We start from the raw sequence: 25,349 nt of genomic DNA on the forward strand, positions 1-25,349 counted from the left end.
TGGGCTTGCAGCCCACCCGCTGGTCCCTCCGGCACTCGCTTTTCCGCAAGGGCTACCAGCTCTTGGACCCTTATGTCACCATCAGTGTGGACCAGGTGCGCGTTGGGCAGACCAGTACCAAGCAGAAGACCAACAAGCCTACCTACAACGAGGAGTTCTCTGCCACAGTTACCGACGGCCATCAGATTGAGCTGTCTGTCTTCCACGACACCCCCATCGGCTACGATGACTTTGTGGCCAACTGCACCTTGCACTTCCAGGACCTCTTGCGCTCTGCGGGACCCAGCGACTGCTTTGAAGGCTGGGTGAGTAGCCATCTCAAAGAGGAGCTGGAGCCGGGCTCCTCTCTGAATGAATGAAGGTGCTCAAAGAGTACTTGGAGAGCTGGGGCTTGTCCTTGCATGCCTGTGCTGCAGATGCAGACAGCCTTGTGTGTGTGTCTGCATTTACACAGGTGTACCTTCATGCATCTGTGTTCCTGTGCTTTAGATTTGCTTAGACTGCTATTTAGATATTAAATGCATTTTGGGACCCTAAGGGCAAAAAGTCTCATCTGTTGTAGCTTGAGGGTCAAGACCCTGTAGTTGAGGACTGTGAACTCTCTGTGGACTCTGTCCTCTTTGTAGACTAGCAGAGAGAAGGCTTGTAATACATAACCGGCAAAGTACACCTGCAGACTCACAGGGTCACGTACCTTCCTTCTTTTGCTTAGCACACAGAGACATACTTGGATACCTGGGGTTGAACGTATTTCTGCTCAGATCTACACATGCTTGCACAATTGTTTGATGTGTGCATGCGAATTTCTTTGACTTAACAGAGTGGCAGGACTAGTCTTGTGTCTATTACGTACACCGCTGTGCTGATTGAACACAGTTTCACTTACAATTAGTTCTAGGTTATTTCCAAGTAGATGTCACTTGCATCCGGCCCAGAGAACCTCATTTATGTCTTAGTCCTAATGGTATGTGAAAGGAATAATATGGGCTCTGAAGGTGTGCCTTTGCTTTCAGTACTGTAAAGGAGGAAGAAGTGACTGTATTGATCTACAGTATTTTGCTTGTAAGTGTTAGGTTAAGAAAGAAAAAAGGCATTTCTTCTGAGAAGATAAGGTGTAGAAGAGCTGAGAATTTCTGAGGTTAAGATAGGCATTAACTTTTTGAGGCTGGGAGGTTCAGCACACGTGGTAACTGCCACAATAAAATCGAACGTGGAGGAAAGAGAGCTGCCACTGTAGAGAGCAGATAAGTATCTCTATCGTATCACTGGGGAGGATGCTGGTGCTTTCTGTTCTCAGCCGATGTCTGTGACTGAGGTGTGATACTATGCCCCTGGGGTAATTAAAGGGAAATACCAGTTGCAGGATTGATTAATAGGTGTATATTAGTACTATTTTTTTTTTCTTTTCTTCTTCTGGTGTACTAGGTACCCTATGGATAGGCTTGAGGTTCATGCACTAAAGGTGGTCTTTCTCCAGCAGCCACTGATGTCATTTTGTGTTGGGCAGAGGATCCAAGCTAGCCTCAAACGGGTTAGCTCAAGTACTGTTCCGGCAGCATAGCCAGAGCGGAGTTCACGGGGGACTTGCTTGATGGGTGCGTACCCAGCTTCCCCGGCTGGCTGTGCTGCTGGAGAGAAACTGCTCCTGGAACTTATGCTAAAACAATTTTAAATACAGAACAGACCCCTGTGGGCCAGGGCAGAGGAGTGAGCTCAGGGTAGAGAGCTGTGGTTTCAAGGGTTTTCTTTGTGTTTGATTTGTTGGGGGTGTTTCCTCTTTGCTGTTGAGAGAGGCCCTATCCTCTCGGGAGGCTGGAGTCCCGGTTGCACTGGGTCTGGCAGCAACATGGGATAGGACTGCTCTGTTGTAAAGGTGGTGGCCTTATTTACATTACTAAAATATCTATAATAATATTGCCTCCGGTGTGGATGAATGCATGTCCAGAGGCCCACTGTTTCTTTAATTTCATCCATCCTGCAGTGCTGATTTTTAGGACAGGTGGAGTCTGTGGCCTGAAATGCTTGTTTGGTCTTTGGTGAGGGAAAAGGTTCTTATCCCAGCTGGGTAGGCATGTGTTTTACGAACTCCTGTACCCGTGAGTTGGTGGGTGCAATGGGGTGGGAAATCAGTGAGTTTTTTAACTAGACTGATGTAAACTGATATTATATCTCTGGGCATATAGACAGAGGCTAAGAGCTGCTGCTCTCCTTTTCAGTGAATGTCTAAAAATTACAACTGGGATGGATTTAGTGGGGAGTGAGCAAGCATTTATGTTCTGTTCCCTTTCTCCCCTCCCTTTTGACTTGCTTTGTTAGCATCTCACATAGCGTGCAGCCAGGATCACATGATGACAGGGACCAGCATCTTGCCCTGATAATTTCATATGTCTTGATAAATCCAACAAGGCTGTCACGAGGTTTTGTGTAATCAGAAGGATAGGAAATTCTGGTTTGTACTAACCCAAGGCCCATGAACTGCTGGAACGGTACAAGACACCACAAAGGAGTTGTAGATGATTTGCAACATCTCCACTCTGAAATCGTTCATACTGCCCTTTTTCCATCCCCAAAGTAAAAGGCAAGGAAGGAGTGAATGAAGTGAAGGGAAAACTCGTGAATCCTCAAAGTTTAACCTTACTTACAAGCTTACACTTATTTGGCTGTGAATGATTTTTTATTTTGATTTGAAATAGAATTTTTATGTTCAATTTTCAGAGACAAAGACAACAATATATTCATAAATTCCAGATGCTCCTTAGCTTGATAACAGCCAAACAGGGCAGGGCAGCTGGCTGCCTTTGCTCCCTGAGCTCTCCTCTGGAGAGGCGGGCTGGTGGGGATTATCTGGGATAGTCCCTCAGCTCACGTGCTGGCCTGAAAATTTCGGTGTGAGCTCTTGGGCTCATGTTGCTCTGTTTATAAACGTGGATTTTTCTCCTGCTGGAAAAAAAGTGATTAGTTGTAACATTGGTCGCCACCTTCTGTGAGAACTGTAGGAAGCGTCAGCGAGAGGCAAGTAGGAGCAATTGGTGTGTAAGCATCGGTGCTTCCCAGATGACTTGCAGGTACATCACTGCAATTATGACCCCGAACACTTATATAGATGAGTAAGTGTATGGACATGAACTGTCTCATTAGTAATGCTTATACAGCTGAGTCATCCCACTGAGTATTGGGACAGAGTTCTCTGTTCATGGTTTGCATTAAAATACATGTTCTGGAGACTCTTCAAAACTGACCCTTCTACTTCTAACCATTTTGATTGTTTTCTGAAGTCTTTCTAGTAAACACATTAGCATGGTCTGGATATTTTTTAACTTGTGTATTAGTTGTTAAACACATTTGACTAATTTTACACAGATCAAATTTGTAAGAGCTTATTAAGTTCCTTCTCTCTGTTTCCCATTTTTTGTATTTACTTGTCAAGTTGCAGAGCAGTAGTTTTTATTAATATTGTCAATTAAATGCCATCTTGCCATCAGCATGCTTTAATGCAGTTAAAACTGGGAGCAATCTCTCCAGTACCATGTTCTTTCTGGTAGGCATTTCCCTGTGTGGGTGTGAAATTGTGCAAACCTGAATGGTAGCATTTTACACAGGTGCGCATGACCCTGCCAGATGCAACGCAGTAGAGAATTAAGCTGGCTGCTATCCGAAAGCTGTTATGTTATGATTTACATCAGGGTTGAAACTTGTCTTTTAAAGCATTTAATTTTGGACTAGCGTGTGCTAAGATCTTTTTACTCGGCATATGCATCTTTAAAAGGCAGTATCTCCTCTTTAATTGTCTTTGAGTGCAGTATAGGAAGCAGTTGTGCATCAGTGAAACAACATAAATAATTTGGAGTACTGAGTTGTAACTGAAAGGGGAGATGTTTACAATACATAGGATTATTCCTATGGGTTTTATGTAGTAGCTGAAGTAATTTTTAAGCTTGGGGAAACACTATTTACAGATACTGAATTGCATTGTTACTAGGGAATTATTTAATTACGATTGTAAAAACTGTTAGTCCCTGGGTAGAGATGTCATAATTTCTAGGATTTGAACAAGAAGTTAAAATTAAACCTTGATCTTGAAGTAGCAAATGATCTGAGTACACCAAAGGAAATTAGATAACAGATGGACTATAAGATCAATGAGCCAATCGCAACTTCCTGATGAGTTTGTTACCATTTGCTCATGTGTGCAGGAAGAGATTAAGACAAATAATTCTTATGCATTCCTTAACTTGAGCTCTGTTGCCTGTATCCCTTCCTATCCTTGCTTTCATAAGGCAGAAAGAATTGTGTTTTACCCATGTTTATATGCAATTGTATTTATTGAACCTTAAATTGAAGAGTTAAAAGAGAATGCAACTTCTTCCCCAGAGCATCATGACCTTGGCAGAGAGCCAGGGTGCTGCCGGTCAAATACAATATATTTGCTTCTTGTTTTGACTCCCATTTCACTGCAGAGTGTTCTCCAGGTGGGCAAAAACAGCAAAAAAAGCCAAAAATACCTTCTAGCTGTTAACAGAGGATTTTGCAATGCAGTATTTTCTGTCTGCATCAGCCTGTGCCTGCCGGTAGAGATAGGCCGCAGCTTGTAGAGCGGGAGTATATGGCATCTCCTTCCATAGGTCAGTGGCAGGCTGAGGTAAAGAGTAATAGCAATCTGTCCGTATGATTTCTGTTTCCATGCACATGACAACCATGTACATAGTGCAGATCTGTGTGACACTCACGTTAATTAACTAGGCTTGAATAAACTAAGCTCCTTCCCTATTTCTTGATAAGTTTTAGGTTCTTTCTGTAATTATTATTACTGTTGTGCAGTTGTTATGTTGAATGAGAGTAGTGGAGAGAAACACCCACTGCAGGAGGTAGGATGGTTTTTGAAAGCTACCAGAATTCTGGCTTCTGTTTCTTTCCTTTGCCACACAGCTGTCCTTTGGCCCTACGAACAAACCCTTCAAAATGCCAGCAGAGTCCTGTGCACCAAGGCTACCTGAGAATGCCCTGCAGCCTAAAACAAAGGCTGTAATAAATAATAAAGGAAAAATTGTTGCTATTTGTCAGGTATTAAATAATCCTAGGGTGTGTGATGCTAGTAACAGTTTTACTGTTAAAGGCAGATGAGAACGACTGGAGCTGACTGTGTCACGAAGAGCTGCACACTTACTGCCCTGTTTCAGCATCAGAAGTTGAGCTAGTTAGGACTCCTATTTCTCACTCATCTACAAGCTCCTCCCCAACAAACGGCATGTCTGGCAACTGTGAGCATCCTTGGAGAACATAGGCATTTTGCCTGAGAGTGTTTTAGGCTGGAAGGGTTTGGTCAAGCATGAGAAGAGCTGGTTTCCAATGGTTGGAGCGACTGGGATGTCAGTAGGGCTATGTGGGACTGGAGTTCATGCCCTGGCTTTGAACTGGGTACAGCAGGATACGAGTTCGGCTGTCCTTCCTGCAGCTGCGTGCCTGGTCCTGCTGCAGTACCGGCTTTCTGGTGTGTTCCTTGGTCTGTTTTTCCGCAGTGATGTTTTGAGAACTGTTGCTTTGATGCTGTTGGAGTTGCAAAGGGCTCTGGGGATGCCAGATTGGTGTGCAGGGGAGGGGCACTCTTGCCCACCCAGTGCAGTTTGGCTGGGATAGGCTGTGCAAGTATCACCATGTCGCTTTCCCTGGCTGCGAGCAGCTGCCAAGGCGAAAGCTCAGCCCAAACCCCACTGAAAGGTAACCAGGCCCTCTGGCTCTGTGGTGTGGTGGTTTCCAGCCAGAGCCTGGTCCGCTCCCTACACACTTGGCTTGTCAGCCTTTGCCTGCCAGCCCGCACACCGGCACTTTGGCTCTCCAGCTTGGTGGCAGCTTCTCGCCGTGCGGCGGAGTGGGCAGCTGGGAGAGGCCCCAGCTCGCATAGTCATGTAAGGTTTTCTGGAGTTGTTTGTTGAAGCCCTTGCTAATGTGGTTGCTGGGGTGCGGGGTTAACTTTGATGCCAGGGTTAGCTTTCTGTTTCTGCTGGTGGTGTTGCCACTGAATTACCTGCAAGCCCTGGTTAGAGGGAGAGGGGACAGGCCAAGGGCTGATGCCCATGTCTCCTTCAGCAGCATTGGTCATGGCAGAAGAAGCTCCTGAATGTGTTCGCAGACCCGTGCCCCCAGCCCTGGTGTTGCTCTTTTCAGAGGGGCTGTGTGTGGAGGAGGAGGAGGGGGCCGGTGTGGTGACCGCAGCACAAGTGAGCCTGGCACCCCAGGAAGCTCTGTCCCCAGCCCTGCTCTCCGCACCCCGCAGGCCTTGCCTCACTCTGTTCACATTTTGTATTTAGCTTTTACCACAGGTCTTTCTGTAAAAATGCATTTCATCCAGCCTGTCCGAGGCTTTCAGTTTGGAGTATTTTCTGAGTAATGATTTGGTTTCTGGCCATTTTGAGCTTATAGGCAATAAACCCCACAGAAAAGATTGTCAAGGGGGCCATTTAAGCTATTGAAATGCCATTAGAAAGTCTTCTGATTTACAGTGTGATTCAATATGAAAGCATATCCCTTACTGAAGTGAATAAGACTCCCACCCTTTCTTTGCAAACTATTAAAGCTCCTTTGATGTTTTAGGCTTGATTGTAGCTATTGTGCTTTGCTAATACAATCAAGAAATTGGGGATCTTTTGTGTAACCATGGAGAAAAAGATGAACAGAAGAGTTATCAAGTGAAAAGAGTTGCTGGCAGCTTTTGTAAAGGATTCTGGATCAGACATCGTGCCTTCTTGCCTCACAGATCTCAGCCTATTTAGGCACGCAGTTAATACATGTCAAACCATGCTGCAGACTTAATTTCTTCTGGAGACAGTGAGCAATCTTTGTTCTGATTGCTTATTCCGCCCCTGCGTTACTTGTGGGGCCATGCAGTGAACCAGGCTGCGGTCCTGGATAACTAACCTGGCGTCATGTCGTGGTGCAGCTCACCAGGCAGTTATTCCTCTCCCAAGCCATGCCCTTGGTTGTGCTGGTACTAAAAGCCCTGGCTGGTTGTGAGGGAAAGACTTGCTTTATAATTATATCAAAGATAGCAAATGTATGTCTAAAACAAAGTGCATCCTGAAGCATCCACTTAATGTTGCTAAGCCACTTAGGGTAATCCAGACAAACAACTTAAATTTCTGCAATGGCAATGACATTTTTTTATTCTTTAATATCATGAGATGTTCTCATTGCTCAGGGAAATCAGTCGCTGAGGAAACCATCCTACTTTATTGTGAAAGCCAGCACCAGAACAGATGTAAGCCAGGTTTCCTTGTGTTAGCACAATGCTGTGCGAGAACAAGCGTTCCTCAGCAATTGGCGCTACCGATATTCAGTGCTAAAATCTCAGCATCTGTGCTAGGCCCGAGGTGATGGAAAAAATTGCTTTTTCACTGCCCCTGCCAGGCCTTGTGTGCCCTTGTGCCTTTGCTATGCTAGACCAGAGGCATCTAGTCAATGACCAGATCTATTCCACAGGTCTGCCAGAGCAGTTTTACCAGCCTGCTCGCTGCTTTGCTTTTTCCTGGGGCTCCTTAGATGTGGGGTGGGGGGCAGGCCTCAGGCAGAACAGTTGCTCTGGCAGCTGCCAGCTTGGTTTTGGCCACTATCTTCCTTGTGGGACCCACTGCATCTCCAGAAAGCCTTGTGTTCTCTAGCCCACTGGTGATCCATGTCCTGATGGAGGGATGCAGCCCTCAAGATGGAGAGGTACATCCGCAGGAGACAGGGATGCCTGTGTCTTGTCTGTGTGACAGATGGATGTCGCATCCAGGGTTGTCTCCTTTGAGTACCACCTTGCAAACCAATGTAACCCAGCCTGGGAAGGATGGTAGCCCTGGGCTGCCCAGACAGAGGGTGTTTGGGAATTCAGGTCTGGGATGAGATTTCCGCTGGCCCTCCTTGTCACTGGATGGGAATTTCTGTGCTCCATTGTATGGTGTAGACCTGCTCTTCGGGTTGGCACAGCTTGCACTGGAGTAAGAGCATGCTGCTATGACTGTAGTTACCCATGAGCTTTGCCAATAGGAAAAAATGTTGGCAGAGGAGGAGGGAGGGGAGTGTGAACCTGTAGATGACATTACATAAAGACTTTTTCTTGATGTTCATCTGCCAGGTTTCATAAGTATTGAGTTTCGTGAGTGAGTTGATTGTATTTGTATCGGTGATACGGTGGCAGCTCTCCAGACTCCTTCCAGGAGAGGTCTCCTTGCCGTGGAATAGAGAGGAGGTGAAGTACTGGTACAGAAACAAAAGTTGGGCAGCTTTGGTAGCTGACTTCAGTTTGTGAGATGGGAGATAAATTGTTTATTCTATTTTATTTTTAACCAACATGATAATGCTCTGTAGGCATTAGTGGAAATTTTTTTTTTAACTTTTTATTGCAATACAGATATTTCTGTCAAAAGGAGGAGAGGAGGAAAATATGTCCATGCAACACATACTTCTAAACGTGTGGTTTGGTGTGTGAGTATTACATGTCTGCTGTGTGTTTAAAAAAAATTTTTTTTTCTGATAAAATCATTTGCAGTGGGAAATCACTTGGCAGATCAGCAGAGCCCTGTAACCTCTCAGATGGAAGCGAGAGAGGGAGAGGATGTGGGAAACAGGCTATGTATCTATGCTGTCCCAGGACATTACACCTAATAGTAAGAATTATACTGACAGGTAGTCTGATAATGTGTGTCTAAGGACTGAGGAGAGGTTTGAGATGGTAGTTCCATATCTGAACGCTGAGGTGTTTTTCCAGCCTTTGTCTCATATGTTTAGTGTGAGCCATCCTCAGAGGCAGGATTTTGACTTGTCAGCTGGTCTGATTTGGTCTGAAAAAGCAGCTCATACCTTCCTATAGGACTTCTGGTTTCTAGCCCCTTCTCTGGCCTGCTCTGCGGCTTCTGTTTTGCCTTTGCTTTTTTTCTTATTTTTTTTATTAGGTCTTTGTCATTAGTCTCCATTTTAGCATAGTACTGTATTTTGTGTTTTTCTCTTGAGTGCATTTAATTTTACTCTTTCTTGTAAGCCAGACATCACTTGTAAATTGAAGTCTTTATATATATCTCCATTATTGTTCTCTACAACTACCTGAAAGGAGGTTGTAGTGAGGTGGGTGTTGGTCTCTTCTCCCAAGTAACTACTGACAAGACAAGAGGAAATGGCCTCAAGTTCCACCAGGGGAGGTTAAGGCTGGTTATTAGGAAAAATTTCTTTGCTGAAAGAGTGGTCAGGCATTGGAACAGGCTGCCCAGGGAGGTGGTGGAGTCGCCATCTCTGGAAGTGTTCAAAAAGCGTATAGACGTGGCGCTTCAGGACATGTTTAGTGGGCATGGTGGTGTTGGGTTGACGGTTGGACTTGATGATCTTAGAGGTCCTTTCCACCCTTAATGATTCTATGGTTCTGTGATTTGCTTTAGTATCTTAAACTTCCTACAGTAGCAATGGGGTCTTACTTTGGGAATCCTTTTATTGTTTTTGGGGTAGCAAATATTTGCCATCATTCACAGTTTTATAGGTGCTGTAGTAGGCTCAAGCAAGGACCAGTCATAACTATGCTGAATGCTGTAGGTATGAGTCAGACACACATGTGCTGTCAGAAAGATCATTTAGGGTTCTGTCAGCTCACTGGAGCTGACTGGCTCTATGGTCTGGGTAAGAAGGAGGATGACAGTTTCACTATGACGGTAAAAATTAGCATGGGGTGTCTGTACTCTTAAGAGCTTTTATCTGACAAATAAATGCTGTCCCTGATAGCACTGGAGTTGGCTTGTCTACATGTGGGTTAGTTTCCAGACTGATTCTCTCCACCTAGACTGGTCAGTGTGCTCCTCCTGTACTAAATGTATTCAATTCTGGGCTAAGTTCCTTCAGAATAACACAGGTCTTCTAGATCAAGAACAACTGATGAAAGACTAGCTTATCCAGTTTGAATTTCTCCTTTGTCCCGCATTTATTTTCCTTGTTAAACAAGGACATATAGCTTGTTGTTTTTTTCCCCCAGGATTGAAGAGCAAAGGAAAAAATATGTTGTTCTAAGTAGTGAAATCTGGGGATTGATTATTGAATGTTTTCTTCTATCTCATGTCCTTTAATTCTTTTAAAATTTAAATGCTTTAAATCTCAAGAAGAGAGAGAGAAACGTTTCATGCAGTGGTGCCCAATTCTTATCCATTCCTCACATGTAAACTCTAGCACGCTCCATGAGAAGATGTTCTCCATACCTTGCTTCTTTCTGGCATCTATTTTTAATAACATCGATGTGAAAATTGTCTTCTTCCTTTCTTACTTGTAAAATGTCACCGTATGAAAAGTTTTCCTGTGTCTTCTCTGAGATTTCAGCAGAAGAGGAGCCCAGTGTTTGCCTCTGCTTTTGCTCGCAAGGTTTACGTCAGTGGATTCCCGGTTGCATCAATGGAGTTATGGTGCCAGCTTTGCACCGGTCTAACTGGGAGAAGAACTGGACACCTTTCCTCCTCCTTGCATGCAACAAGGGTTTATAATGGTGGCTGGGTTGTACATTATTTATTGAGCACAGTGGGTGCCCATGGAGCTCTGAGAAAGAGGAAGGAATTGGCTTCTGTGCAATGAGTTTATTATTTAGGTCATTCACAGACTGAGGCATCTAACATTAATATATTCAATGAAAATTTATTCTGTAAGGCAGTTTGCTCCTGAGCCTGGAAGAAAATACAACCATGTGAGGAAAATGTGCCTGTGCAGTCCAGATCCATGGTGGGATTTCTTGTCAAAGCCACTCAGTTGGAACTTACTATTAAATACAAAAGCTACAGTGGTGTGAAATGTGTAGGGTAATTCTCTTTCTCCTAATAGGGCTTTGTGGGAATATTGCTGTTGATAATCAGTTCGCAAGATGGAGCCCCACACCTATCACTTCATTATCTGTTTACTTGGTAACAGTAGAAAGGCCAGTGTAGGAGCTTTGGGTACTCCCACAAGCAACTGGCTTGTGAAGGAGGGTGACTTACTGGAAATGACCCTACAGTCAGCTTCCTTTCTTAGAAGTTTCAGCAAGGGACTGGTGATATGGGAGCTTACAGACCTACGCTGAGAAAAAATCATAGAATCACAGAATAGTTTCGGTTGGAAGGGACCTTTAAAGGCCATCTAGTCCAACCCCCCTGCAGTGAGCAGGGACAGCTTCAACTAGACCAGGTTGCTCAGAGCCCCGTCCAGCCTGACCTGGAATGTTTCCAGGGATGGGGCATCTACCACCTCTCTGGCAACCTGGGCCGGGGTTTCACTACCCTCGTTGTGAAAAACGTCTTCCTTAGATCTAGTCTAAATCTGCCCTCTTTTAGTTTAAAACCATTACCCCTTGCCCTATCGTTACAGGCCCTGCTAAAAAGTCTGTCCCCATCTTTCCTATAAGCCCCCTTTAAGTACTGGAAGGCTGCAGTAAGGTCTCCCCAAAGCCTCCTCTTCTCCAGGCTGAACAACCCCAACTCTCTCAGTCTGTCCTCACAGCAGAGCTGTTCCATCCCTTTGATCCTTTTTGTGGCCTTCTCTGGACCCTCTCCAGCAGATCCATGTCTCTCCTGTGCTGAGGGCTCCAGAGCTGGATGCAAGGACTCCAGGTGGGTTCTCACCAGAGCGGATCAGAGGGGCAGAATCACCTCCCTTGACCTGCTGGCCACGCTGCTTTGGATGCAGCCCAGGATACGGTTGGCCTTCTGGGCTGCAAGTGCACCTTGCTGGCTCACGTCCAGCTTTTCATCCACCAGTACACCCAAGTCAGTCTTCCTTAACACAGTGGGACGTAATTGTCGTGGTATAGTAGCTACTATAGAAGCAACTAAGCTGTTCTTGGTTGGAGTGGAGCAAAACTGGGTAGAAAGCCAGCTGTGCTAGGTTAAGCCATCTTCCTCTCAAAAATTAGCCCCTGTTACAATAATGCCATCAGTACTTAATGATAGTAACTCATTTTGACCACATTTTCAAATAATCAGCTCAGGTAACATTTAGCCTGTCTTGCCAATAAAGATGATAAAGTTTTTCCCCACCTTCCTTCTAGGAAGGAACATGTTCTACTTTCCTTTGCAAAATCTTGCTGAATGTTTTTTGGCTTGAGCCTAGAAGAGCATCAAGTTCATTGTGCTTATGTCCAGGAAAGGAGCAAGTTCTAGAGCTGCACTAGTGAGCCCAGACAGTAAGGCCTTATTCTTTCCCTTTGAGGGGCAAAAGGGGTATGATGCAGACAAAGAAAATGGGCAGCTGTGTTACAGAAGCAGATACGATTTCTCTTGCATGTTCCAGATGTCTGTAGGTTGAGGCTAAGATCTCAAGTTTTACCTGTAGGACAGTGAGACCCCTGCGTTTACTGTTATGGTGCTGTCTCTGCAGACTAGGACTCATTGTATCCAAGTCCTTAGGGCTTGTCAACATCTTGGAGTGACATCTTGGGTTGAAATGGAGAGTAAACTCTTGGATTCCTGGCAGGCTCAGGAATAAAGTGTCAAAAATTCAGGCTATGCTGCACATCCTCACAGGATGGTTTTCAGCCCCTTGTAGACAAAATACGTTCACATGCTAGTATGGATGTAACCCTTTTCATTTGGGTGAATGCTTACAAAGTCATCCAGACTAGGAATGGGGTTTGTGTTTAACTACGATGGAGCTCTTTTTCAGCAGGCTTGTGACTGTGAGCTCTGGTAGTTTGTACAGAGCAGACCTAGGAGGATACCCAGCAGGTTTTTGTCCTCCTCTGCCCCATGGGCAGTCACTGTGCAGCAGGAGAGGTAGAGTGCTTCCTACTTGTGTCTCTGCTTCTCGCTTACAGCATTTCACAGCCGAGTTTGCTAAATAAAGCATCAGTCAAAGGCCGAATGAGTTAACATGGTGGGCTGTGAAGCGTGGTTTTGGAGTCGTGCGAAAGCAGTGTCCGTTCTGCTGCCTTTGCAGAGGAGTGGTGATGGCTGGAAGAAAGGCGTGCAGGGGGAAGCTTTGGGGAGGCTGAGAGTAGTTTCCTTTGATCAAAGCTTGATACCAAGATGGCTTTTCCCTTTATTTTGTATCTATGGAAGAACTTGGTTGATGATTTATCAATTCATAATCAACCCTATGCTCTTCCCAGCAGTTACCTACAACCATTGTTGGATGTGTACAAAACCCCACTCTGATGTTACCCAAGCTCCACCAAAGGGGTGTTGAAAGTCATGTCTTTTAGTTTGTCTTGGGTGAGCAGTTGCTGCGCGTGGCTGCTGATCTGCAGGAGCACAAGATGTTAATGCTCGTGGTGTAGAAATGCCTGTGAACGTGTGCATGTTGTGGGGCAGACAGGACACAACGCACACTCATTTCGGTTCTTGCTTAGCACTGCATGTAATGAGGAGAAACCCCTTTGACTGTGTTTCCTGTGGTTACTGCTTTGTTGGGTAAAACTCTTAGAATTAAGAACTTCAGAACTCCAGAATTTTAGAAGAACCGTAGAATGAAGAAGTGAAGCTATATCCAGAATAATTGTGTGGTTTGCTTTAGAATTGCACTGTTCTGATTTTGTCAGGAATGAAATTGTAGGGTCTGGGTGATTTCTTTGGAGAGAAGCAATGATCATTCAAGTCATCACATGTTTTGGCTTAGGTGGATGCAATTGCACAAAGTTTCTGATGTGTCCTTGCAAGTTTGTCATTTTCCTTTGCCATAGAGAAAAGAGAGTTTGTGATTAATACGAGGTCAGTGGATTTATTTCTATATATAAATAAGATTACTGCAAAGAGACTTGCCTCAGCAGTGGATATGCAGTACTCATTGTTTTCAAGCAAAGCCACTTCTTATTTTAGTAACATTTTGGAAGTGTCTGTTCCTGTTTTGAACATGAACATGAGGCAAGAAAAGCGTAACTGAGCCTTGCTGGTTTTAAAAAACCTTCAGTGCCCCTGTGCTTGGCTCCTGAAAGATTGTTTTGAACGAATCTTCCTGACCTTGAAAAAGCTCATCAACATTTTCCCAGTATAAGCTTTGTGGTTCATTTCTAGGTTGACTAAACAGTCTCCTTATGCTAATAGTCCTGGTCATATGAAATTTTATTTGCAGAGAAATGTGGGTTGGGTTTTTTTAATTACTTCAGCTGCACAAAAATACTCTTTATTCGTGCCTGATAATTTTTTTCACAGTCAACAATAAGAACAGGACTTTTTTAATATATATTTTTAGCCAGTAAATGGGTAGTTGCAAAATTCTGTACGCCTATAGTGTTTATTCTTACTCCATCTCTAACAATATTAAGCAACTGTTTCCACAGGAACGGTGCTCTTTACAATAGACAGTGTTGTGGCTTGCTTCAAAGCCACAGTCAGAACATGTAGGTGTTTGAAAAGAACCAGATCTTTCCATCTCTTGCTATGAATTTTCCAGTGGGTCATTACTTGTTCAGACTTTCTATCTCGAAACCACCCCAGTGCTTCATATTACTGTGTGTGGTAATGTCCCAGAAGCCTTTCAAGTGCTGCTGGGCTGCGAGAGGAATCCAAAAGATTCATAAAAAGCCGAAACTAGCCGTGTGGTGGTGGTAAGCCTCTAGTCAGCAGCTCCAATGCAGCTAGTTCAGGATCTAACTCTTCACTTCTGTCATCTTACCTAAAGCTCTTTCAATGTCATGCATATTAGGAATTCAACAGTGTTGAGTGTTTTATTCCCTTTCGTAGGGCATTACATTTGTAATGGTTCACTTCATTGGATATAAGGCGGTTATTAGTGGGACTGTATCTCTTTTGTTTTCTTCCCTCCAAGGTCATTACTGGGTGTCCTGCTTATACAGAGGAGAGGAACTGTTTGACTGGCTTCTCAGCTTTATGTTACAGGGCTCAGTAAACCTCTGAAGAAGGGAAGTTATTTGATTTTATTTTGAAAGATAAATGCTGTCCAAGGGATTTCTGTCCTCAGCTGGTGAAAGTTCTTTGGTTAAGGTTATAAAACTAAAATAGATGTGACTTTTCCTGGACTGGATAAAATATTGCTTTGGGAATTAAGGTAGTGTGTGTCCTCACCTCAGCAAGGGCTGTTTGTCAATGGGAAGAGGATTGTAAGATCCACATTAGCAGTGCCACCCAGGTAGGGAAGTACTTTTCGCCAGCAGGGAGTTTATACTTTTAAACGTATTAGCTAGTGGGCTGTGTGTTTGTCATATAAAGCACATGCAACACTGGCTGTGGCACAGATAAAATGCCAGGCCTTCCATTCACAAAGGAACTAAATATTTATCAAGGAGGGAACATGACAGCAGTTGTCCTAAATATGATGGCCTTGTAAGGGAGCCTGTCCTGCTCTTGGCTTACCTAGGATTGCCATATGCTTGGACTTGCAGTGATCCCTAGCAAAAGCTCTGTTTGAAGAGAAGAATATTTATCTGCAGCTTTGCAGGTGGTGTTGAGCTTCAGATGGGAAATGTGGTCAGCATCAGGTTGCTTGCTTGATTGAGGTTTGAGCAAAACTACTCCAACCATGTTCTGACCTTTTCCTCTACAGTCCCTTTCTGGGTGTTGTGTGCCCCACCGCCTTTTTTTTTTTTTTAATCCAAGGTATATCTTGGTCACATTGGTTGAAAAGGGCTTCCTCATCTTGAAACCACTTTGGAAAGGGAAAAAGAAATATTAAAAAGGGGAAATATGTGACAACATGCTGTTGGTAGATGCCAGCAAGCTGCCTGTCAGCTTGCAGTTGCACACAAACCCCAGAAGTGCCTTCTCCTTCAGATGGAGGCAGATGGCTTGGTCAGCTGAACAGCATGTCCCAGTGACACGGCACCTCGTCACCCATCCGGTGGCCTGGAGAAGGCTGGGGACCCATGCGTTTCAGCTCCTTCCCATCGCAACTTAATTGCTGGAGTCACAGCTATGACTTTATGGTCACAAGTGGTAGTGAGATCATCTCTCTCACTGTGGGTGAGGAAAACTGTAATCACAGACTTGATGGGATTAAAAATTGCTTGGTCTTGGACAGTCTGTCTCTTACTGCCATCCTTGGCTTCAGGATTTTGCAACTTTTTTTTTTCTTAATCCTTTCCATACAAATATACGGCCCAGGGTCCTTCACTATGAAGAACCTCATCTATGCACCCTTTAATTCCTGTTTTACAGAAATATTTTTATTGTACTCTTCCCCCTTCCCTCACAAAAAAAACCAAGCCCCAAACAGAAAAACAAACCCACAAATAAAAACCACTATACAAATAGGATATGATCTAACTTGGCAAAGCAAGTGTTGGCAATGGCATGTCCTTTCTGGGTGTTGTCAGCTGCGTACTGGATCCCAACCTACATTGTTTTTGCTGCCTGAAGACTTTACTGTGACTCCCAGCACTGGACCTCGTGGGATTAAAGCGGAGATGTGAGCAGTAACATCTGGACATGGGGAGCAAGCATCATACCTTCAGGAATGCTGGGGGAGTGTGTGCCTTGGCAGTCCTGTTTTTTGTAACTTTAGAAACATGTAATTGCCTATGTGGCCAGAAACTGCTACTGCTTTTACACGATGCTCTGGGATGTGTATACCAGAGATGTTAAACAAACCCATAAGCTGTTGCCTAGGGAATGGGAGAGGGGTTGGTGTGTGGACTAAATTACTTTTAGCCTTCCTCTTCATCGTTCCCTGTGTCCCAAGCAGATTCTCTCCTGTGAGACACTACTCATATTTGATGGTTTGCTTTTTGTCCTTCCATCTCAAATCATTTGACAGATCATCTTGCAACATGGAGTGTGAGAGATGTGGTGGATTAATACTGGCTGGATATAAATGCTAGTTCTTAATAGTTTCAGTGTTAAGAAACTGCCAGGTGAGGAAGTGAGAGTAGGAAGAAAAGTCACTGTGATTAATTCTTAAGATCTGGAAAGAATGGTCAGAGCATAGGTGCTTAGGCTTCTCCATAGTGTTACAGCCCTTGCCAGGATCTGGGTTTTGAAAGTTACTGGAATGAATCCCTCCTTTTTGTGTCCTTACTAAGGATGAGTAATGCAGTTAAGGCTTAAATGAGGATATCCGTGATGGGAGCCGTAGTTCTAAAGACTGGCATGCCACTGAGACATGTATGATTTCAAATTACATTTCATCATAAATATTGCTGAAAACTTGATTTTGCACATAAATTAATTCATTACGATACTGACAGGGGTGGTGGTGTTGTGTGCCCCTGTCCGCCATGGTGCACTTAGAGCAACGCTTTATAGTCACTGAAAAGAATGATGGGTTCTGGTGCTGTGGAGCAACTGACTCTTCTTGACATCTGGACCGCTGTGCCGCCCAGGCACGCATCGCTTCCACGGGTACTGCAGAGTCTCCCTTGCACTTTTTCAAGGTGGTGTGCCTGCCATGCAGTGTGCTAGGTCAGGCTTTTGAAAACTACAAGCACTGTTTCTAGCTCTGCTCCTGCCATCCCCATACATAAAATTGATGGTGTGAGGTTTCCTCAGCACCCCAAGGGGCTTTGTGGCCTTTGGTGGAAAAGGTGGAGATGTGTATGATCTCATATATGCATCTCCTTTCACATGTCACATGGCCTTTAGGAGAGATTAGAGCAACACCACTGTAGGAATGCGATACCAGGGTTGCAACAAGGGGATGGCAGCCTGCGTGGGAAGCTTCTCTGGGTGAAAGCAAGCGCTGTGGGACTACCTGGCATGGAAGTTCCCTTAGGCCTAACATCCATGTTTTTGGGGTTCCAGCTATCCCCAGCGTAGTGCTATAGCAGCTCTGGAAGTCAGGCTGAGATAGGTGAATGATGATCAGGACAGATAGCTCTTGGCCCCTCATACAGCAAACAAAACATTTGCCAACCAAACAGCGTAGCGTTGGGTATCGCAAGGCCCTCTACTGAGTGCAGATCTTGTTGACACTTGATGTTGAAGAGAAGAAGAGGGTAGGTGCCTGCAAATCAAGCCCTCTGCAGAGTTTTTGGTTTGCATTTGAACCTCTATCGTGGAACCCCAGCTTCCTGCTGTGAAGCTGTGAACTTCAAGATGCTTATCGCATCTCACTCTGGGATCCTTTTTTTTTTTTTTAACTTTACAACACCCATTAGTAGTGATCAAACACCATAAATAGCTGGACTTTTCCAGCAGATTGCCTTTTGATATACCACCAGGACTTAACTTTTTAACTGTTATTAAAAGGATGGGATTTGGCTCTTCAAAAGTGAGTCTCTGACAGAAATGGTTGGAGTAGCAGAAAGTTGTGACCTTTCCCCTTTCCACCTGGGGTGTTGAGAAATTTGATGGATTATATCTGAAGGACTAACGGATTTTAATGGTTCATGATATCATCAGCTGTGGCCTGGTTTTAGAAAGAAGAAAGAGCCATTGGACAAAAATGGAAAAGCAGCAGTACACCAAACGAATTATATGTAGTAGGAAGATATTTTAGAAATAGTGACAGGCCTAATGGAGACTCAAATGAGAAGAATTTAACAGAACTTTAACATGATGCAATGAAACCTATGAAAACAAGAAAATATTTTCCAGCACTGAATACTGGAGAGCAACGCGAGTACGTAAATGAGCAAGATGCTAGGGAGACAGCTGCTGTGGCGTTCTTTGCACACTACTGCAGCTGGTTGAGGGGCCCACAATTCCTTGGGTTGGATCCATGCACAGGATATTGAGGTCCCTGTCTGACATTGTATGACCCAGTGGATTTCCCTTAAGTTACACAGCGCTCTCCTGCTACAGCTGTACGGTGACGGTTCTCGGGTGACCAGCAAGAGTGCCTTGAACACAGAACTTCAGACCATGATGCAGACTTTGCTGCTTCATGTAAAGTTGTGAATGATTCATAAGCCTGCCTAGATTTGTTAATGACATTAATTAAAATTGCAGGTGAATGCCATGCCTTGGAAGACTTCTCATTAAGACCGAGAGCATTGTTATTGCTTCTCAGCCCAATCTTTTTGTTTCTCCTTCTGTATTTCCTTCTGGTGCTGTTCTGTTCCTCTCCGGGCAAAACTGGGGACTCTGGTGTGCACTGGCTACCTGGGTTTGCTCCCTCGCTGGCACTCACCTGCCCTTTCCTTGTCGGGGACATTGCATCAGTGCTAAGCTCAGCTCTGCCAGTGTTGTGCTTTGAGGAAACTCTGCTCGCCAACTCGTTGCTATGACCCTTGGAGAGTTTCCAAAGGGGAAGTGCCACCAACTTGCCTCCTTGGCACCCGTCAGTGATTTATTTCTTTATTACTGTAAACAGCAAAACTGGCAGAACTTCCTGGTTTTTCTGCCAAGTTATATTGAGTTAATATATGTGATAGAAAATATGTTGTTTGATCATCTGCAGAATTTGGAGATGGACAAGGCTATTTCTTGCATTGTGTACTCTGTGAGAGACCTAAAATGTGAGCTGTCAGCATCATCCCTTTGTACCTCATGTGTCCAGAGTGTAATAGCTAAAGTCGTGTCCCAGGGCTCTATAGCTGTTGAAAGATTTTTGTTTTGTTGATAATAACTGATTGTTGAGGTTTATTGAGTTTTATTGTTGTTATTGTTCCTTGAATGGAAACAGAAGATTTTTCTTTGTCGAAGCTCCTAAGTCCTCTCAAGAGCAGCACCCCTGTCCCACTTTCAGCCTCTTTTTCAGCCCTGCAATTGCACATATAGGTGTTTGCAGGCAGATTTCCATACATTGCATATGCAAAGCCGATAGCCTGATACCAGCTACCGAATGTGTGCATGGGTGTATTTGCTCTAATCAAGTGTTCAAACAGCTGAAAATGAAGCCCTGCATTTGCTATCCTTTAATTTAGTGGTCCTGCATTGGTGTCAGTATCTGCCTGTTAGGGAATGAAAGTAATCTGTGATGTCTCCTCATCCCTTGGGGGGGGGGGGGGGAAGCTATAGGAGGAAGGCAAGAGGAGCTGGGAGGAAAATCCAGTGATGGGCTGGACATGGTGGTATTTGGCATGGTGTTACAAAGCCATGTTACACAAAGGATGTATGTTTAATAATTTGTGTGCAGCAGAGCTAAAGCTCTGCTTGTAGGTGCACGTGGCAGGGAAAGGCAGAACGCGTCCTGCCCACACGATGTTAGTTTCACATGGGCTATGGTTGTACAGGCCGTGCGAGGGAGCCAGGGAGGCGGCACGAAGGTGTTGAGGGTCCCCTGGGAAGCGGTGTCCTGCCCCTGCTTGCTGCAGTCGGCTGGGCTGCAGAGGCTGTTCAGGGAGGCTCTGGGCAGCCTTTGCTCTCTGCCTGACACCTCCCTGGCCGCTGGGTACAGCCACCAGAGCAAGTGAGATGCTGTTTGTCGGCCGGGTGGGAAAGCGGAGCAGTTGCCTGTGACTTGACGTCTCCCGGGTGCAAGGTTGGTTCAGAGCAGGCTCTTTGCCGCCTTGCTTCTATCTGTTCCCCAAGGCTTCACCCAGAAGGGGAGACCTGGGCCTTCCCTCTGTATCCCAGTAGTGCTGCTGCACCAACTTACCCCACCTCGCTGCACAGGAGCTCTCCGGCAGCGGCGGCTCGCTGCAGGACCTGTGTAGGACAGGAAGCCACGTGTTGCGGTGTGGCTGCACCCTGGTGATGGCAGAGCCGCCTGCGGTCAGCTTGGCCTGCATGTGCTGCTTCGAGAGCTGCTGACGGTGAGCTTGCAGCAGCATGTGAGACCACCTTCCTCTCCTGACCCACGGGCCCGGCTGGGGAGGGCTGACAGCCAACCATGTGGTTGAATCGAGAGGGGAAGGCTCTGAGGTGGGAGTTTCAGTGCCTGCTTTGCTGTTTGTGGGCAGTTTGCAGAGTTGTCCCGCGCTTGGCGTGTTCTGTGCCCTCAGAAACTAGACTCTCGCTGTGAGGGTCTGGCCATCTTTCGTGTTTTCTTCTCGTCCCGTTTACCACCCTAGCCATTTCTAGCCCCACGCTTGTCTTGGGGCTGTGGATGAAAGCCCTCCTCTGCTGCTCCGGTGTGTGCATGGGACTCTTAGACTCTCCCTCATCCCCCATTTCATTTTGAGTTTCACCTAAATTTCTGAAGGAACAGGTTCTTGCTCAGCGGTGGTACTGTTGGGGTCAATGCCCAGTTTTTGAGAAACTTAAGTACTGTGGGACTGATAAACAGGCAATTGGATTCCCTCCCCCTGCCACATAACTTAGGAAAAAGAGATCAGAAATCCCTCCAGAGCACAGTTGTTTTTCTTTTAAAAATATAAGGAGAACAAAAATGTAGTAGTCCCTGAACCAATCCTGTGTGTCTCGCTTTTTACCTTTATAACCCTACAATTTTTTCACATACACTAAAGAGCAGCCACCTGCAACTATTACTCATAAATCATTCATTGTTTTAAATGTGAGATTTCTCAAAAGCACTATAAGTTGGTGTAACTCTGGTAGGAGCAGGCTTTGGCTCATGCTTTTGAAAACTTTATTTTTTTGAAAATTTGAAACCTCCTTTTTAAGCTATGTTTTATTTGTAGCCCTTCAAGCAGGTTTTCTGGGTAGGAATTTTCACAGGGTAGATAAATCTTGATGCAGCCCTTGCTCTTCCCACCCAAGCAAATCTCCTGTTGAGGTGGGTAATCTCTTGGATGAAACTGGACTAAAACTGATTAAAGAGTCGAGGACTGGCTAGGAGTCATTAGTTATGCATGATTGTTCACGGCTGGTGCACAGCTTATAATTATGCAGCTTGACTGAAAACAAAAGTAATATTTTAAACAGCTGTCCTGGAAGAAAAAATTAGAATGACAATATTACAGTAATAGCTGGAATAACTGGTTATAGGAGTTGTGAGAGAGACTAACTTTCCTCCCTTTTGTGGGTTTACCTCCAGTGTTAGACATTCGGCAGTAATAGTGGTTGGAAAGGTTTCTTTTTCCCTCAAACTTTGACAGTACCGTCAGAACTTCTGCAGGAGTCAGAAGTCTTGAGCCTTCATCCCCTACCATGGGATGGCCAGGCTGACCCCCAAAGGACCAAGTATCATCTCTAGGTCTAATCATGCATCTAATGCAGCTGGAATCAGTGAGCTGTGAGGGCTTCAACACTCTGAATTCAGGACAATGTGTGGACCTACCAATTACAGGTGGGATTGGCAGCCGTTCCCCAGTGTTGTGTCACCCTGTGCTCACTCTTTGTTTTGAGACCTGGCATCAAAATTAAATCTTGGTGGGAGCAGGGAGATGCTGCTGGTTAGCAGCACCAGATTCAAAGCTCGGATGGAACAAGAGCTGGGGTCGCTACTGTTCACCAAATGGCATCTCCTAGAGCCTCCCTTGCATGGAGCTTGCCATGGGTCACTGAGAAACTGTCCATGTCTGCCCGTGGCACCTGTGGTGGAAATTACTGCCCTAAGCACTTGCCAGCTTTTGCAGGAATGAGAAGATACTTGGCACCTCCCCCCCACCTTTTTTTTTTTTTTTAGGCACACTGATTTGAATCTTAAAAATTGTATGCTGTGCATTTGTAGGAAAAATACTTTAATCTGTTGGTCTGGAAATGCAAAATCCTCTTTGTACTAGAGAGCCCTAAGGAATTTTCAAAGGTGCTTGACTTGATAGACAGGTGTCTGTCAGCCTCGAAACGTAGAAGGACTGATTAATCCAGACACTGTGTATTTGGCTGAGAAAGTTGCTACTTGACCTGTCCAACAAAGGCATGCTCAGGTGGAGGTGCTACCTTATTAAAATACAGAAGGATCTGACATTCCATAAGCATGATCTGTTAGGAGCTTAAACAAGAAAAATTAAAAGAAATAACTACAGGCATGTGAAAAACCAGCTTTAGCCTAACCCAGACTTTCAGCTCTCTTGACTGAACAGAGCCTTGGGAATTGCCTCTACAAATGACTGATTATATATGCAGTTCTGTTAATTAAATTTAAAAATTGTGTAGGAAGTCAAAAGATATAGCTACTTGTTTAATTAAGCTAATTAAGTCCCCAGGTAGCTTTTATATTTGCTTTATTCACTGCTAGTGTCTGGCTTACTCTGTTTTTGAAGCCACGTCAGCATTGGCATGGCTTAGAAAAAGACTGTACTTCTAGGATGCTTACTAATTGTGCCTGTGGGGAAGAAAGGATGGAGCAGCAATGGGAGAAAGGATGTTTTGGGCTCCAGGGTAAATGCAGTTGTCTTTTGTGTCTGATCCAAAGACAATAAAAAGATTCCCACTGATTTCAGTGTACTTCAGACCAGTCTTCTCAGACTGGGCTATCTGTTGTGGGGAGGGGAGGAAAAAAATACTCTGATCTTGTGTTTGCAAGAGTTAATGTTCATGCCAGATGCAGTGTTGAAGGTGTCCCTTCATCCTGGAGGTCGACCTTGTCTCCATTTTGGTGAGCAAGCGACTCACAGGCAGGCAGCTACCCTTTGGATCTGCTTCTTCCCATCCGTGGTGAGTTTTTCAGAGGCATGCCAGGCTCTCTCGGAGGCTGACTGACTATACCTGCTCTTCGAGTTCAGTGGATGCTTCAGCTGGGTGTTGATATGTTGCCTGAGAGATTACCCTCCTTCTGAATTTGTTTTCCAAACCTCTTCCATTGATGAATCATGCATGACCAGTTTTTATTGTATGTGTGAAGGCATATGATTAAGGAGTCCTGTTTCAGTCTCCCTGCATCTATTCGCTCCCGAACTAGCTTTTTTTTGCAACGCAAAGAAGGGGAGTAAATAACATCTGCCTAGTTGTCGGGAAGAATGTTAGTACAGTCCTTTTCTGGAGAAGGTGTGTGAGATGGTTGACTGGGGCCCCTCCTTGTGGGAAACCGATCCCTTGCAGCTCCCTTTGAAGTCATGCGGAGCTGCGTGATCTCGGCAAGTTCAGGCATGGGGCACCGTGTGAGAGGTTTGAATTCAGAGTGAAGTCCTCGGTCCTGTGTTCAGCCTCGCTGCCAAAGTGTTGCGTCTCACAATGGGAGCGTAATGAAACCGTGGCTAAACTCATCAGTCCTTACCTGCTCACTTCCAGCTTGCTTGCCAAAATCCTCCAGCGCTTGTTTTCTCTTAGGTATGGCTGTGAGGTTCAACAGAAGTTAAGTGTATGCTTAACTCTGGGCCAAAATCCCCTGTTGTTCTTACAGATACAAAGGGGGTTCCTGAGCTCCAGCAGTTGATCTTATCCACCCTTTGTGCTACGGAGGAACGTGCTGTCTGCCATTTCCTTGAACTAGAAGAGGGCCGCGATTAAAGGCTTTACTACACTGATAAGCACGCTTTCCTTGCCCAGTTAGCTAAAACTTGGCCAAGTAACCTCTAAAACAGCCAGAAAGTTGATGTTTTTGTCCAGTTATTCTCTGGGGACCAGGTTGAAGATGAAAGTACTGGAGAGAGGGGAGGGTGATTACTGTTTACAGCTATGTGTGCCAATGGTGTGATGCTGCAGTTTAGTTTCATTTATTCAGAGATCAGCGTACCTCATAGCATTCCCAATATCATGCATGCGTAAAAATTGAGTCTTCTTCTTTGCTTCTCACAATATAACAGGGCTTTTCCCACTGCGGTGCATCTCTTGCTCTAATACTAAACCTTTCAGGCAGAAATTCTGCAATCCCCTAAAAGAAGTTACCCTGTGCCAGATAGATCTTGGCATTAGGAAACTTTTCTCTGTACTTATTACTCTTTGAATATTGCTGTCAAATACATCCAGGTGCTCCTGTATCACTTATCTTCTATATTATGATACAGGACCTCCCCCTTAGCATCATCCGTGCTGCTCTCAGGCTGTTGAGTTTCTCTAAGCCTCTCCTGCTTTCTTTGGGAAAGAAGGTCAGCATCAGCTGCATTGTTGACCCAAACTGATTGCATAGTCTACTTTGAACTCTAATATTCTGTCAAGAATAATACAAAAACCTAAAACATAGGTTTTTGCCTTTAAGCAGGCATGGTCAATGCTGGGAAGAAAAGAAAAGTGAGAAGCAAAACTGGGCATGTGCGTGGTACTTGTGTTACACCCGTATTGCTGTTGTGAGGCTGGATCCCAAGGGTATTCGCTGATGCTGGGAGGTACCAGCATCACCGGAGCCTTGCCGGCACGCAGTCAGGGGCTGGGCCACCAGCCAGCCGTCGCTAGATAGGATTATCCCTTCCATGGTTGGAGGGCCAGTCCTTTGGCAGCTGCTTCCTTTTGAACTGCTCAAATCTTACTAAATAACAGAGCATAGTGAGAAGTCCTCTCAGTCTGTGAAAGCAGGTGCTAGTGACAGAAGTTCTGTAGTGACTGAATAGATTGAAGGAGGGCTTATATTAAGAGTTCCTCCTTTTGGGGGAGAAGTAGAGTACCACACGCCTCATTTGTGGGCATCTGGTTTGAGATGGTTATGGGCATATTTCTGCACGCCCAAATGTGGCTGCAATTGCTTGCTGAGTCGGTAAAGCTATCCCGAAGCACGTGCTATTTCTGTAGCTGCACCGCAAAGCACGAAGGTGTAAAGCAGGGGCAGGA

The 25,349-nt window shown here is 45.0% G+C and overlaps 1 protein-coding gene across 1 annotated transcript in view; it reads left to right on the forward strand.

The window, feature by feature from the left end:
• Positions 1–5: 5 nt before the first annotated feature.
• Positions 6–25,349, forward strand: part of PRKCH (protein kinase C, eta) — a gene marked incomplete at its 5' end in the record, with an annotated part of 122,584 nt that continues 97,240 nt past the window's right edge. The window contains one exon of the mRNA XM_010283670.1: positions 6–305. Coding sequence (XP_010281972.1) covers positions 6–305 — 300 coding nt within the window. The remainder of the gene's footprint in view (positions 306–25,349) is intronic.

This window comes from Phaethon lepturus, unplaced genomic scaffold (assembly GCF_000687285.1).
Source record: "Phaethon lepturus isolate BGI_N335 unplaced genomic scaffold, ASM68728v1 scaffold9633, whole genome shotgun sequence".
NCBI classification, from domain to species: domain Eukaryota; kingdom Metazoa; phylum Chordata; class Aves; order Phaethontiformes; family Phaethontidae; genus Phaethon; species Phaethon lepturus.